General features: G+C 44.6%; 1 protein-coding gene across 1 annotated transcript; it reads left to right on the forward strand.

Moving 5' to 3' along the window:
• Window positions 1-366: 366 nt before the first annotated feature.
• On the forward strand, window positions 367-9764 carry LOC310657480 (uncharacterized protein; the record flags this gene model as incomplete). The annotated part of the gene is made up of 4 exons (XM_083398076.1): window positions 367-397; window positions 1021-1121; window positions 5298-5366; window positions 8081-9764. 4 exons carry the CDS (start codon window positions 367-369, stop codon window positions 9719-9721), a joined length of 1842 nt encoding a protein of 613 aa, XP_083254202.1. The 3' UTR covers window positions 9722-9764.
• Window positions 9765-15077: the final 5313 nt, after the last annotated feature.

Below are 15077 nucleotides of genomic sequence, written 5' to 3' on the forward strand. Positions count from 1 at the left end.
TAGATCTTTTACATTAAAAAAACAACCCTCTATTATTGGTTAGAGTTTGTACAGTTAAATATATAACAAACACTTTTTTTTTTAAGTAAGTGAAAACTATTTGGTGCAAAAAAGAGAGAAAGCTTTATTGACAAGCTGACTCCCAATGAGTTTTGGACATTGTTCTTCTGGGGGAAATTCTTTTCTACGGTACCTTCTTACTTTCAGAGATTTTGAGGCCCTAAATACATGAGACTTTAGTGAAACATGACTTCATTAACAGGGCTGCTTCAAAGCCCTTCCACATTCCAATTGTTTGGTGACTATTGAAAGTTTGCTGTGCCACCACAAAGGTTTCCAGAGGTTTGTCAGCTATGACATCGCAAAATGTCAGCATGCATTGAAAAACCAGGACCAGGTGTGTGGTGAAAACACAGTTTGTTTGACTGCATGTGCGAAAACCTAGCGTGGCTAAAGTCTATCATCTATTCAGAGATGGGATGCTAAGTGATGTGTAAAAAAAGTAGCTGCCGAGAAGGCTTTGATGACTGCAAAAATCAAGGGACATTGCAGTGGGAAACCTGGTTGTCTGAACAAGTGGAAGGCTTGTGACAATAGCCAGGCTAGAAGATTTGATTATGGAGCATCACAAAAAATAGCTATTAAAGGTTAGGCTGATGTATAAGTTAACCGGATCAGGAGTGCCACTAAAATTTTACCTTTCAGTTAGAATGCACCTGAATATCTCAAAAGGAAAAACGTAGGTAAAGGAATATAGTAATCACAGAAGCGGGGATTTGCCTGGCATTCATAATATATATTATCTTGCAAAAACAAGCCATGGAATATACTTATCTAGCATTCTGCCTGAGTGGGGAAGAAGTGGAGAATTTCAATTTAGTGCACAAGGCACATAATCATTTCAAGGACAAAAGGGGGGGATTAGTGGGTTTTCGCTTAAGACCCTGTGTGAAGTCACAGTTAAGTTGCTAGGCTTTGATTGGTTGCCTAGAAGCTAAAACACTATTTAAATTCTTGCAGGGTACTTCCGTGGGTCCTTACCTCAGAGAACTGAGGCACAGAGGCATCAAAAAAACATCACTAATGATTTTAAGATTGTTCACTGCAGCACAGCAAAGAAGGTAAGTGGAACATGCTTTACTTCGAAACAGACGGTTTCTTGCTGAATTTATTTAATTTTGTAAAAGGACAAACAATGTATACATATCAAATATTTCCTACAACTAATACAGTGATCATTTGTATGAGTGCATTGACATTTAGCAGGTAGCAAAGCTAGTTTTTTTATTTAAAAAAAATCAACCATTTTGCATAGGAAGGTTAACAGCAATTAGCATTCTGTGGTTTACTGGAAGGAGGTAGAGGTACTTTGCAAATTTATCACACAATTATATGTGTCAACAGTTTACATGATCATTTCTACTCAGCAGGCAGAAATCTCAACAGCTTCAGCTTTTCCAAGCAGGGAGAAGTTGTGAGGAGGGATGCTCCCTGTTGAATTTCTGTTTGCTGTAAAGGCAGATAAAGGCACAGGAGGCATATTTTTTTTAAAAAGGTGGCATCCTCGGATAAGGACAGGTTGGTAGGAGATCATCACTATGGCAATAGCAGCCCCTGTGCTATTGTCCATTCAGAAGGTTCCAGGTTCCATAGCTGGCATCGCCATTGAAAAATAAACTTTCTCAAGTAGCAGAACTGGGAGAGATACCTGCTTAGTGCGGACACCACCAGAGCAAGCAATTCTGGATCAGAAGAAGCAATGGTCTTACTTAGGGCTACAATATGTTGTTGTTGTTTCGTCGTTTCGTCATGTCCAACTCTTCGTGACCCCATGGCCCAGAGCACGCCAGGCATGGGTGATATGCATGATATCAAATGCATCATTGCATCTAAAATGTCTCTGGGTTGTTGTTGTTTTGATAAAAATGCAAATAGCATCAGCTGGTGGTGCCGACATTGGGACAGAGGTGAAATGTAACTCTTTTCTCCCTCGCTGTGGTCTTGTGGAAAATCCCCCCCTTTTGATGTCTCTGCACATGAAATCCATGTCTAGATTGCATTGGTGGTGCTAGGCAGGGGGCAAGCAGCCCCCACAAGCAATGAGCTCATCCCCCACATGCCCTCCATTTCTGAATTCCTACCAGTTCAGGTTCAATGTGTTACCATTAGTATAAAGGTAAAGGTAAAGGGACCACTGACCATTAGGTCCAGTTGTGACCGACTCTGAGGTTGCGGTGCTCATCTCGCTTTATTGACCGAGGGAGCCGGCGTACACTTTCCGGGTCATGTGGCCAGCATGACTAAGCTGCTTCTGGCAAACCAGAGCAGCACACGGAAATGCCGTTTACCTTCCCGCCGGAGCGGTACCTATTTATCTACTTGCACTTTGACATGCTTTCAAACTGCTAGGTTGGCAGGAGCAGGGACCGAGCAACAGGAGCTCACCCCATCGCGGGGATTCGAACCGCCGACCTTCTGATCGGCAAGTCCTAGGCTCTGTGGTTTAACCCACAGCGCCACCCGCTCCCCTTATTACCATTAGTAAACGAAGCCCTTAACTACTTGGGACCTGTTTACCTACAAGACTGCCTTATTTGTAATATATTTTTTTTGTCCACCTAGAAACATACTTTGCTCCTGCTGTGCCCTCCAGAATTCCCCCCCTCCCCAATTTGTTTTTTGAGTTTGATTTGATATCCCGCTTTGTCACTACCCGAAGGAGTCTCAAAGCGGCTAACAATCTCCTTTTCCCTTCCTCCCCCACAACAAACACTCTGTTTGGTGAGTGGGGCTGAGAGACTTCAGAGAAGTGTGACTGACCCAAGGTCACCCAGCAGCTGCATGTGGAGGAGCGAGGACACGAACCCGGTTCACCAGATTACGAGTCTACCGCTCTTAACCACTACACCACACTGGCTCTCTAATAGGTTTTGAGTGGGGGAGTTACCCAGGTTTAGTGGCAGGAAGCTTACCACATTAAGATGTGGCCATCTGATTCAGTGACTGATACTACAAAAATGCAAACTTTAGATTTCATTAAAACTTGGTTCATCTCGGGTTCCCCTTTCTAAAGGTTCCTCTGAAGCATCTGCTTACATTTCCATTTGGAACATATGGGAATAGGGAGCTACATTATATGGAATCAGATCCTTGGTCCATCTAGCTCAGTATGGTCCATACTGACTAGCCATGACTATAAGACTTTGGACCAGGGTCTCTCACTGCCCTGCATGAAGATGCTGGCGATGGAAATTTGGGATGCAGATGTTCAACCACTGAACTGTGGCCCTTTGGGTAATGCTTACCAACAAAACCCACTTGACTCCCTTGGCGATTGCTTGTGAATCACCCACCCGTCTGTGGAAACTGTAAAAGCCAAAAATGGTTTGAAAAGAATTTCTCAATAGGTACATTGGTTTAAACCATGCACAATAATTAACTCTTAGCTACTTTCAAAAGAGAACGTTGGTTTCTCCCAGCCCTCCTTTTTTTACCATGTGGAATAGTGGATTTTCTCTTGTGTCTGGAGATTTCCCCTGCAGCTTGCTTGCTTTCTTTCCAGCCACAGAAGGAGAGCATTTTCTCCACCTAAATGGGAATGTCACACTCATGACCGAAGGAAACCCATTATTATGAGTTTTCTGCCTCCCCTGTGGTTTTGCAACGCCTAGAACCCTGTGCTAGCTGGAAAATGCCCAGCTAAGATTGCCCTTTGCTTCATGCAGAATCCTCTAGTCAGCCATAGAAGTTATGATTAACCAACTGATGTGGCTTCTCTGGCCTTGGGTGGCACATCAAGCCCCAGGGCTGGTGTCAATAATTGAGGCCTAGATGTGTACATTTAGTGCTCTGCTGCTTGAGAACAAAAAAAAGTAAAGCAAGAAACCTCTGCCAGCTGCAGCAGTGTTTATTGTTACCCCTGCCAGATGTTTTCAGTGTAATTTACACTTTTGAAGAAATGGGCAGTGAACATTAATCAGTCTAAAAAGTGACTAGGTTTGTTTGTCATCGTGTCACTCTCTCAACACAAGAAGGGAAACCCGGATCCTGGACTTTGCAAGGAAAATGTATTATTACTCAGGCAGTATCATATTAAGTCGTCTCAATAGGCTTATTGAGACCGGCAGGTGAGCAACAAAGAGGATTTTATAGGATTGCATGCAAATACCCTGCACTTGCAACATACAGTTCTCACCCTAATTCCTGTCAAATATTCTAGAGAGAGGAAATAACAGATTAGGAGCCCTCACAGTCAGAGCTCAGTTTCAGCCACCCAGGGGGCTCTGTCCTATATATAAACGACATGGTAGAAGCAAGGACTTAATGTAATTGTGAGGGCTACATTTTGCATTTAGCAGACTTCGACATTTCCAGGAATTCTGCCCCTTTTTGGAGAGGCTGGTATATTTTCAGACGGGTGGTGGCTTGTCTCAGAATAGTACTGCCACCTTTCAGTGAGCCCTGGGAGTCTGGGTTACACGGAATGATGTGCCAAACTCTGTCCTTCGTTGTCTCTGATTCAAAATATAAGGTAAAAGGGGGGAAATAGTAAAGGTAAAGGACCCCTGGACGGTTAAGTCCAGTTAAAGGCGACTATGAGATTGTCGCGCTCATCTCACATTTCAGGCCAAGGGAGCCAGCGTTTGTCCACAGACAGCTTTCCGGGTCATGTGGACTAAACTGCTTCTGACGAACGGAACACCATGACAGAAACCAGACTGCACGGAAACGCCATTTACCTTCCCGCTGCAGCGGTGCCTATTTATCTACTTGCACTGGTGTGCTTTCCAACTGCTAAGTTGGCAAAAAAATCAAAATATAAACAATAATAAACCATAAAATAAAATTTTATTTTTTCGAAATGAAACGAAGCCTACAGTAAGATGGAAAATAATGTTCATTTTTGTATACGTCCACTTTATTTATATTTGAAAAAATTATCCTACTTTTTCTAATTTCAGAGGCTTTGACCAGATCCTCAAAACTAATCTTACATAACACATCTGCTTCTATACTTGCTGTATAGTTGTTCTGTTGGGATTTTTTATATACTTCAACTGAGGGTGCTATTTACATTCTATGGCAATATTATAATGTCAGTTTTGATTGCTGGTCAATATGAATAATATGTTTTCGTTATTTAGTTATTCCCCCTAATGGTTCACTTGTTGGTTCTTCTGGTATAGTCCCCCTGCCCCAATTCAAGCTATATGAGCCTTCCTTGTATATCTCTGCTATGTAATTAAATACTCAGTGTTAGTAGTGAACTATATAATACACTTTCCATTTCCTCACAGAAAGCAATCTCAAGCATGAAGACTCTGCTTTTGCTGATATATATCATTGGTATAGCCATTGCTTCCCCGGTAAGTATACAAAATATGAAAAGTCCTAACAGCAGATAAATGAAAAGATTTAAGGAATGTTCTGAGCTTCTGCTTAGCTTACAAGAGCAGGTCTTTCATGACTGACCAGTGTCTTCCACCTTGCTTCCTTTCGCAGCTTAGCTCTGTTGGATGCAATCCAAAGTGCTTCAATCTTCAAACATCTTAAGAGTCCTGCTAATTGCAGTACAGTGGTGCCCCGCAAGACGAATGCCTCGCAAGACGGAAAACCCGCTAGACGAAAGGGTTTTCCATTTTTCGATGTGCTTCGCAGGGCGAATTTCCCTATGGGCTTGCTTCGCAAGACGAAAATGTCTTGCGAGTCTTGAGATTTTTTCCCGCTCCCCACCCCCTTTTTCTAAGCCGCTAAACCTTTTAGCTGCCTTTTAGCAGCTAATCCGCTAATCCCTTAAGCCTTTAATAGCCACTAATAGCCGCTAAACCGCTAATAGCGCTAATCCGCTAAGCCACTAATAGGGTTGCTTTGCAAGACGAAAAAACCGCTAGACGAAGAGACTCGCGGAACGAATTAATTTTGTCTTGCGAGGCACCACTGTACTTGCGTGCTTGAAAACTAGGTGGATGCATAAGTTACTTGCAGAATATGGACTTAATTCCATGGTAGCACCTTTCAACAAGAATGGAAAACCTGTTCATTTTGACATGCTATTGACATCCATTTGGTGGATTTTGCTATTTCACCGACAATCACAGAATCATAGAGTTGGAAGACCACAAGGGTTATCTAGTTTTCTCCCTGCAACGCAGGAATCTTCTACCTAATGTGTGGCTCGAACACATGAACCTGAAATAATAATAATAATAATAATAATAATAATAATAATAATAATAATATTGTATTATTTATACCCCGCCCATCTGGCTGGGTTTCCCCAGCCACTCTGGGCAGCTTCCAACCAAATATTAAAAACAATACAGTGTCAGACATTGAAAACTTCCCTAAACAGGGCTGCCTTCAGATGTCTTGTAAAAGTCAGATAGTTGTTTATTGCCTTGACAACTGGTGGGAGGGCGTTCCACAGGGCAGGTGCCACTACCAAGAAGGTCCTCTGCCTGGTTCCCTGTAACCTCGCAGCGAGGAAACCACCAGAAGGCCCTCGGAACTGGACCTCAGTGTTCAGGCTGGAAGATGGGGGTGGAGACGCTCCTTCAGATATACTGGACCGAGGCCATTTAGGGCTTTAAAGGTCAGCACCGACACTTTGACTTGTGCTCGGAAATGTACTGGGAGATTAAGTGTGTCACACTCTACCGTCTGAGTCATCTCAATTTCTTCAGTGTTTTTTTTTTAGCTGTGTATCATATATTGCTTAATTGTTTAAATCTTATAGATTGGTTTCTAGGTACAGTGGTGCCTCGCAAGACGAAATTAATTCGTTCTGCGAGTTTTTTCGTCTTGTGAATTTTTTCGTCTTGCGAAGCACCACTGTGCATTGACGGTTTCCCATAGGAATGCATTGCTGGATTTTTAAAAAAGGCGCAAGACATTTTCGTCTTGCGAAGCAAGCCCATAGGGAAATTCGTCTTGCGCAGCAACTCAAAAAACGAAAAATTCTTTCGTCCTGCGAGTTTTTCGTCTTGCGAGGCGTTCATCTTGCGAAGTACCACTGTATGTTGTTGTTGACTGCTACTTGGAGTGTGACTGCAGAACAGCAGGATATAAACAATAGCTGACTAATGGGCTTCCTGGCCCTTCTGCAGTGTATATTTAAAGCGGTATCAAACAGTCATAGTTTCTCTATCCCTAAGAATATAGGGAACTGTAGCTTGTTAAAGTTGCTGAGAGTTGTTATTCCCCTCCCAAAGCTACATTCCTCGGAGTGGTTTAACAACCAATTCCTCTTCCCAGGGAACTCTGGGAATTGTAGCTTTCTGAGGGGAATAGGGGCCCCCTAACAACTCTCAGCACCCTTAACAAACTACAATTCCTAGGATTCTTGGGCTAAAGTGGTATGATGTTGCTTTAAAAGTACAATGCAGATGAGGCCATATACTGCCTTTCTGCTCAGCATCAATAGCGCTTTACAAAAAGAGACAAGGGCAGTATACAAAATACAACCAATAACGGCAAATATAAAGAAGCCTAAAACAGCAGCAACAAGTTTAATAAAGCCGTTAAAAGCTGGGGGGGCACACACCTTTGCCTAGTGCTGGAAAGGTAGGAAATGTTGGCCCTGGTGAGTTTCATAAATGTCCTGGTAAAGGTAAAGGTAAAGGGACCCCTGACCATTAGGCCCAGTCATGGCCAACTCTGGGGTTGTAGTGCTCATCTCGCTTTACTGGCCGAGGGAGCCGGCGTACAGCTTCCGGGTCATGTGGCCAACATGACTAAGCCGCTTCTGGCGAACCAGAGCAGCGCATGGAAACGCCGTTTACCTTCCCGCCGGAGCAGTACCTATTTGTCTACTTGCACTTTGACGTGCTTCTGAACTGCTAGGTTGGCAGGAGCAGGGACTGAGCAATGGGAGCTCACCCCGTCATGGGGATTCGATCCGCCGACCTTTTGATCGGCAAGTCCTAGGCTCTGTGGTTTAACCCACAGCGCCACCCATGTCCCTAAATGTCCTGGTACTTAGGAGCAATTAGTGAGTGAATTAGTGTCAATATGGCAAGATTTAAACTGACTATCTCCTCCTTTTCCTGGAATGATGTTTTATTTTACTTCCGTGTGGCAGATCCAAAGAAGTGGAATTCTATTCAGGAGAGGCTATGAGGGCAATATTAATTCCATCAGTGCAGATAAAGGAGTCTTAGAGACCAGCTCTGCCGTTGCGAATGGGAACCAGCAGAATGGAGATGAGGGTCTCCAGGAAGGAGAAATATTTCTGGATCTCACCAAAGAATATGCCATTGCTGAAGAAGTTTCTACTGTCGATCCTATCCGTTCCCAAGGAGGCTATCTGCACGAAACTGAGAGCCTGCTGCTCCATGAGGACAACAGCTTTGTGCAGGCCGAAGGCCACAGTCAACCCAACACGGAAAAAACCAGGGAGACCTATGTTGAATATCCAACAGAGAAGGAGGTTGGCAGCCAGGATGTAGCGCTTCTTAAAACAATTAGCAATGCGGAACAAAATGGCTCGCAGCATTTGAGAGAGAAGAATGCAGTTCATGGTCCAGTGTTGACCACAGAGGAGTCCATCGTTTCGGAAGTAGATCTGTTTGCTGGCAAACAGAACATCAAGGATTTCCAGGCCAGCCATGAGTTTGATGTGAGAAAAAATGTCCCTTATCATCTGAACGGCTACCATTTCAGTGATGAAGGCATGCAAGGAGATGACCCAGGTCGTACTGATGACTCTGAGTCTAGTCAGCAGGTGGAGAGCCAGAGCAATTTCAGTCAGCAGCCTGGAGAACCAAATAGTTCAAGTGGTTCAAATGAGGAAGAGGTGAAACAGGCCAGCACTTCAGGGAACTCTGGAAGCCCAGAGTACTCCAATGGGTCCCCTGACTCCAGCACCTCCAGCGATTCTAGTGACTCCAGTGATTCTAGCACCTCCAGTGGTTCCAGTGATTCCAGTGATTCTAGTGACTCCAGTGATTCTAGCACCTCCAGTGACTCCAGCAGTTCCAGTGATTCTAGTGACTCTAGTGACTCCAGCAGTTCCAGTGATTCTAGTGTCTCTAGTGACTCCAGCAGTTCCAGTGATTCTAGTGACTCTAGTGACTCCAGTGATTCTAGCACCTCCAGCGACTCCAGCAGTTCCAGTGATTCTAGTGACTCTAGTGACTCCAGTGATTCTAGCACCTCCAGTGACTCCAGCAGTTCCAGTGATTCTAGTGTCTCCAATGACTCCAGTGATTCCAGTGACTCCAGCAATTCCAGTGACTCTAGTGGCTCCAGCAGTTCCAGTGACTCTAGTGACTCCAGCAGTTCCAGTGACTCTAGTGACTCCAGCAGTTCCAGTGACTCTAGTGACTCCAGCAGTTCCAGTGATTCCAGTGACTCCAGCAGTTCCAGTGACTCTAGTGACTCCAGCAGTTCCAGTGATTCTAGTGACTCCAGTAGTTCCCGTGATTCCAGTGACTCCAGTGATTCCAGTGACTCTAGTGACTCCAGTGATTCCAGTGACTCTAGCAGTTCTAGTGACTCTAGTGACTCCAGTGACTCCAGCAGCTCCAGTGACTCAAGTAATACTTCTGAGTCTAGTGATTCCAGTGACTCCAGTGATTCTAGCAACTCTTCTGACTCCAGTGACTCCAGTGGGCAAAGTGATTCCAGCAGCTCCACTGATTCCACTGATTCTGATAGTTCCAATGACAGCAGCACCTCCAGTGACCCTGCTGATTCCAGTAATTCTAGCACTTCCAAATAAGTGAGAAGTTGCTCAGATAGTACTGGTGCCACCCATAGATATCAGTACTAAGGCAAAAGCTGAAGCCTGTGGGCAAAATTGTAGAATTTGGGACAAAATTGCAATAGGGGGAGTGAATGGGGACAGCAGGTCCTGTAGTACTGAGGCAATATTTTGTGGAGTTCCAAAGCGCATTTCACAATTGAAATGCCCGCCTTGCTCCACGAGGCATGGAAGGCGAATGTGATGATTCTGTCTAAAGATGAATTTCCAACCATTTCAAATGACGCATGAACCCTGCTCAGTTGTATAAAGGGGCAGTTAAGGAGCTTTGCCATTGTTGTCACATGGCTCCTTCCAGCTTCCCACACATTCTGTACCAACGTTTTCAGCATGGAGCCTGCTGTACTCAGGGGGTCTCCTTGCACAATTTAGAACCTTGATGGTGCAGGGACCGTGCATGAGGGGAGCTGGAAATGACACGTGACAACCGTGGTGGACCTCACAGCCACATTGGCCTCACATATCCCCTTCACATATCCATGAACAGATTTTGAGCATCTTCCATCCTGATTGCTCTCCTGACTTGGCCACAGCAAAATGGAGGGCAACCTCTAAAGAAGAAACATTTGCCATCATTATGAAACTACATTTGTCTAGGGCAGGAGGGAGAATCATCTCCAGATACCTTTCTGAGCAACCTTCCAGGAGCCACATGTCATTGGTGGGCGGGGCCAGAGGCAAAAGTGGGAGGGGCAACGAATGATGATTTCCCTTTTATACAGCAGGCTGGTTTCTACACAGAACTCGCACTCCTCTCCCTACCCTCCATCCAGACCAGTGAGAGGACACATTCCAGCCCCACAAAAATACCCGAGGGTGCAAAGCATGTCTAGTGGTTGAGGAAGTGTAACTAGGCCATGGCATTGCTCACCTCCAGCCTGTCACTATTTTGCGGGAGGGATTCAATATAATATAATATAATAATAATAATAATTTATTATTTATACCCCGCCCATTTGGCTGGGTTTCCGCAGTCACGCAAAATATTAAAATACAATAAATTATCATTAAAAGCTTCCCTAAACAGGGCTGCCTTCAGATGTCTTCTCAAAGTCAGATAGTTGTTCATTTCCTTGACATCTGGTGGGAGGGCGTTCCACAAGGTGGGCACCACTACCGAGACAGCCCTCTGCCTGGTTCCCTGTAACTTCACTTCTTGCAGGGAGGGAACTGCCAGAAGGCCCTCAGTGCTGGACCTCAGTGTCTGGGCAGAACAATGGGGGTGGAGATGCTCCTTCAGGTATACTGGACTGAGGCCAATTAGGGCTTTAAAGGTCAGCACCAACACTTTGTATTATGCCCGGAAACGTACTGGGAGCCAATGTAGGTCTTTCAGGACTGGTGTTATGTGGTCTTGGCAAGTTTGGGGTTCAAAGCGCTCTGGTCCTCTTGTGCAACAAGCCAGCTTTGAAAATCACCAGACTTCTTGTGGAAATGAAAGTGATAGTGAAATCCACCAGAAAGTGTGGGAGAACTATGGAGTGGTAGTCAGGCCATATAACCTCCACGCAGACAAGTCAGAATGAATGCTCGGTAAACAAATAAATAGTGGGCATTGTATGCAGAAGCCTTTTGCAAACAAATTAGGACACATGCTCAGTGAACGGTTCATCTGCAGGTACCTGTCAGGCTTCAGGAAATCTAATCCCTCCCCCAGTGGGCAGCCAAGAAGCAGATAACAGGAAGAGGTCTTACCAAGTCCTTTATTCAATATGCCTCTCCATCCCAGTAATGGCGTTTCTCTGAGTAAAGTCCCACCCCCTCCATCTCGCTTATTGTACGTCATCCCTGCACAGGCTAATCTGTTATTTCTGCCTCTGAGTTTTCTGTTCTACTACTCTTGATGCACGCCGGATCCCAGGAGGAGCAGGGTCAGGAATGCTTTCTAATGATAACGTGTCAGCCAGCTGCTCCAGCTCTGCTGCTTTCTGTCTTTCTCTTCCGTTATCTCCCAGCTTTTCCCCTCTTCTGTCTCAGAGTCATGACCTTCTGCAAACCACTGTTGTAAATCTATACAGTGATACCTCGGGTTAAGTACTTAATTCGTTCTGGAGGTCCATTCTTAACCTGAAACTGTTCTTAACCTGAAGCACCACTTTAGCTATAATGGGGCCTCCTGCTGCCACCGCGCCACCAAAGCACGATTTCTGTTCTCATCTTGAAGCAAAGTTCTTAACCTGAGGTACTATTTCTGGGTTAGCGGAGTCTGTAACCTGAAGTGTATGTAACCTGAAGCTTATGTAACCCGAGGTACCACTGTACTAGCCTCCTCTTCTCGAGATGGTTCAGGAGAAGGAGGGTGGGATGTCTCCACCATACCTCCTCTGAGGTCCAGTCCCTGGCAGTCCCTCTTAGTGCAGAATGGATGTTGCTCATAAGTTTGTTCTGCCATGCATACCCACCAAACCCTGTGGACATATATCCCTGCACATTGATACCACACCAGTTCAGGCGGATTTCTATTATCAGGGTAGCTATCCTTCAAACAAGCTTTGGACACACACAGAGAGAGATTTCCTCCAAATACTACAGAGAGAGGGAAAGGGACCTGCTGGAATGGTACGGCAGACAAATCCCTTACTCTTGTATTCCCTGTGGTTTTTCTGGGGCATTTGTTTTCTTTTTACTTATTTTGGGGATTGTGGCTTCCTTTTTTGAGCTAGGGCGTGGAAACTTGACAGCACAACAAAGCTAGTGTGCTGAAGCTGTCAGAAGGACAAGCCCAGGCTGTGCTGTAAATATCCTGGCAGAAAAGGAACAACAACAAAAAACACACCCCGCTTTCAACATGCTTCGGAAAAGTAATAATAAAAAATTAAATGTCCAGATTGCAAACTGTGCCGCAAACAAAGGTCTTTTGTAAGCCTCAGTGGCTGCTTTATTCAAAGCTTCTGCTATTAAACAAAATAGTACCCTATTGTGTATTTGGCTACATTCATGGTTTAACCAGTCCAGTTACAGACTGGGTCATAATCTTCAGGAAGCAAGAAGAAGAATGAATAAGTAAGGTGGTGGGCTGGTAATTGGCAAAATTACCAGCCAAAATAAGAGAGCCTAATGATGATAATCTTGTGGAAGAATGAAGGCCTTTCTTGGATTACTTAAAGAAATACTATAGTATGATGAATTCATGGGCAGGATTTGAACCACGAGCAACAGAAGGAATTAGAGATTATTGTATTGTTGTTATGGCATAGAAGATAGGCTGCAGCAAAGGGGGAGAAATGGGGGGGAAAGCACCATGGAAAATGGGGTGGGAAGTTGACGAAACAAAAGAAAACTGTATTATGTATGGGAGTGTATATGTGAAACTTTTGAAATTTAATAAAATATAACTGGGGGAAAAACAAAAAACCACTGAGGTCCTGAACAGGTGAGATGTCAATAAATAAACCAAACACTGGAAAGGAAGAAAATGGTGGTGAGAAAAGCCCTTTGAGGATGGAGCTACACTTTACAAAGAACAAGAAGCTGGGAAAGTATATGTAGCAATGAGGTCTGGGCATCAGGTAGGTTGACCTAGCTGTTACCTGGGGTGGGGGGTGGGGAGCAGTAATAAAATAGGGAAGGAATTTTACATTGAAAGGCAATCTGTCCACATTGAAAGGCAAATCTGCCTAATTTGTACATCTCGAAAGAATACATGGACCAGCCATCCTTGGAAATCTGCACTTCTCTGAATTTTGCAGTGCTTTCCTCCATCCAAATAATGTGCACAAAAAATGCATACGCTTGATTAAAGTGTGCAAATAAATGTGTATATTGGTGGAAAATAAGACACAGAAATGCATTTTTGCAATTACTTTGCAAAAAGCATTTGTATTAGGTGAAATTGCATTCTCACACAAATGCTGGCGAGTGTTTTCTTTAAAGAAAAACACAATAATTTCAAAATGATGTGGAAATGTGAAAGACTGGACTTTTGGTTTAAAAAATGAGAAACAGAGAGAAAAGGCAAGATTGGCATGTCCTCCCATTCTTGGGAAGTGGGCAAAGTTTATTTTTTAAAAAAACACGGCTGGGTATTTAAAATTGTGAAGTTATGCCCAATGTAGAGAAAGTTAGATGATTAGGTGGAGATTTGATCTGATACAACAGAACACTGGTTCTGCAGCTTCCACAGCAGTGCGCATCCTGCCTTCTTTATAATACATGGTTCTGCCCTGAGTAATGTCGCCTCTTTTCCCTCCGTGCAAAAGACTTGGTTTCAGAAAGCGTTTGATTCCACCTCATAGGCGTTTGATTCCACGAGATTGGAACCCAGCCCATATTCCCCTTTCCTTTCCCTCCCTAATTTTCTCACTAAAATGCTTACTTTCAGGGAAAAAATGGAGTATTTATAGACAAGGGGTAGGGATCAGGAGAAAGCTGAAAGTGCAGTTTAAGTATACAAACTGATCCTTCCATAGAGCCGTATATAATTTGGAGAGATGTCCCTTTACTTTGCAGGAGTTGTCAAAGTGATCATGGGTACTTGGTAATGTTTTCCAGCGTGGTGCCATATTGCCTTCAGGTGAATCACCAGCACTGAACATGGCTTCAATATACAGGTTCCAGAGCTTACTGGAATAATAGTAATAACAATAATTTATTATTTGTACCCCGCCCATCTGGCTGGGTTTCCCCAGCCACTCTGGGCGGCTTCCATAGAAACCAAAAATACACTAAAATATCACAGATTAAAAACTTCCCTAAACAGGGCTGCCTTGAGATGTCTTCTGAATGTCATGTAGTTATTTATCGCTTTGACATCTGATGGGAGGGCGTTCCACAGGGTGGGTGCCACTACCGAGAAGGCCCTCTGCCTGGTTCCCTGTAGCTTTGCTTCTCGCAATGAGGGAGCTGCCAGAAGGCCCTCGGTGCTGGACCTCAGCGTCCGGGCAGAACGATGGGGGTGGAAACGCTCCTTCAGGTATACTGGGCCGAGGCCGTTTAGGGCTTTAAAGGTCAACACCAGCACTTTGAATTGTGCTCGGAAACATACTGGGAGCCAATGTAGGTCTTTCAAGACCGGTGTTATGTGATCTCGGCGGCCGCCCCCAGTCACCAGTCTAGCTGCCGCATTCTGGATTAGTTGTAGTTTCCGAGTCACCTTCAAATGTAGCCCCATGTAGAGCGCATTGCAGTAGTCCAAGCGGGAGATAACTAGAGCATGCACCACTCTGGCGAGACAGTCCGTGAGCAGGTAGGGTCTCAACCTGCGTACCAGTTGGAGTTGGTAGACAGCTGCCCTGGATACAGAATTGACCTGCGCCTCCCTGGACAGCTGTGAGTCCAAAATGACTCCCAGGCTGCACACCTGGTCCTTCAGGGG

The sequence above is a fragment of the Podarcis tiliguerta genome, assembly GCF_965153285.1.
Source record: "Podarcis tiliguerta genome assembly, chromosome: 9".
Taxonomy (NCBI): Eukaryota; Metazoa; Chordata; class Lepidosauria; order Squamata; family Lacertidae; genus Podarcis; species Podarcis tiliguerta.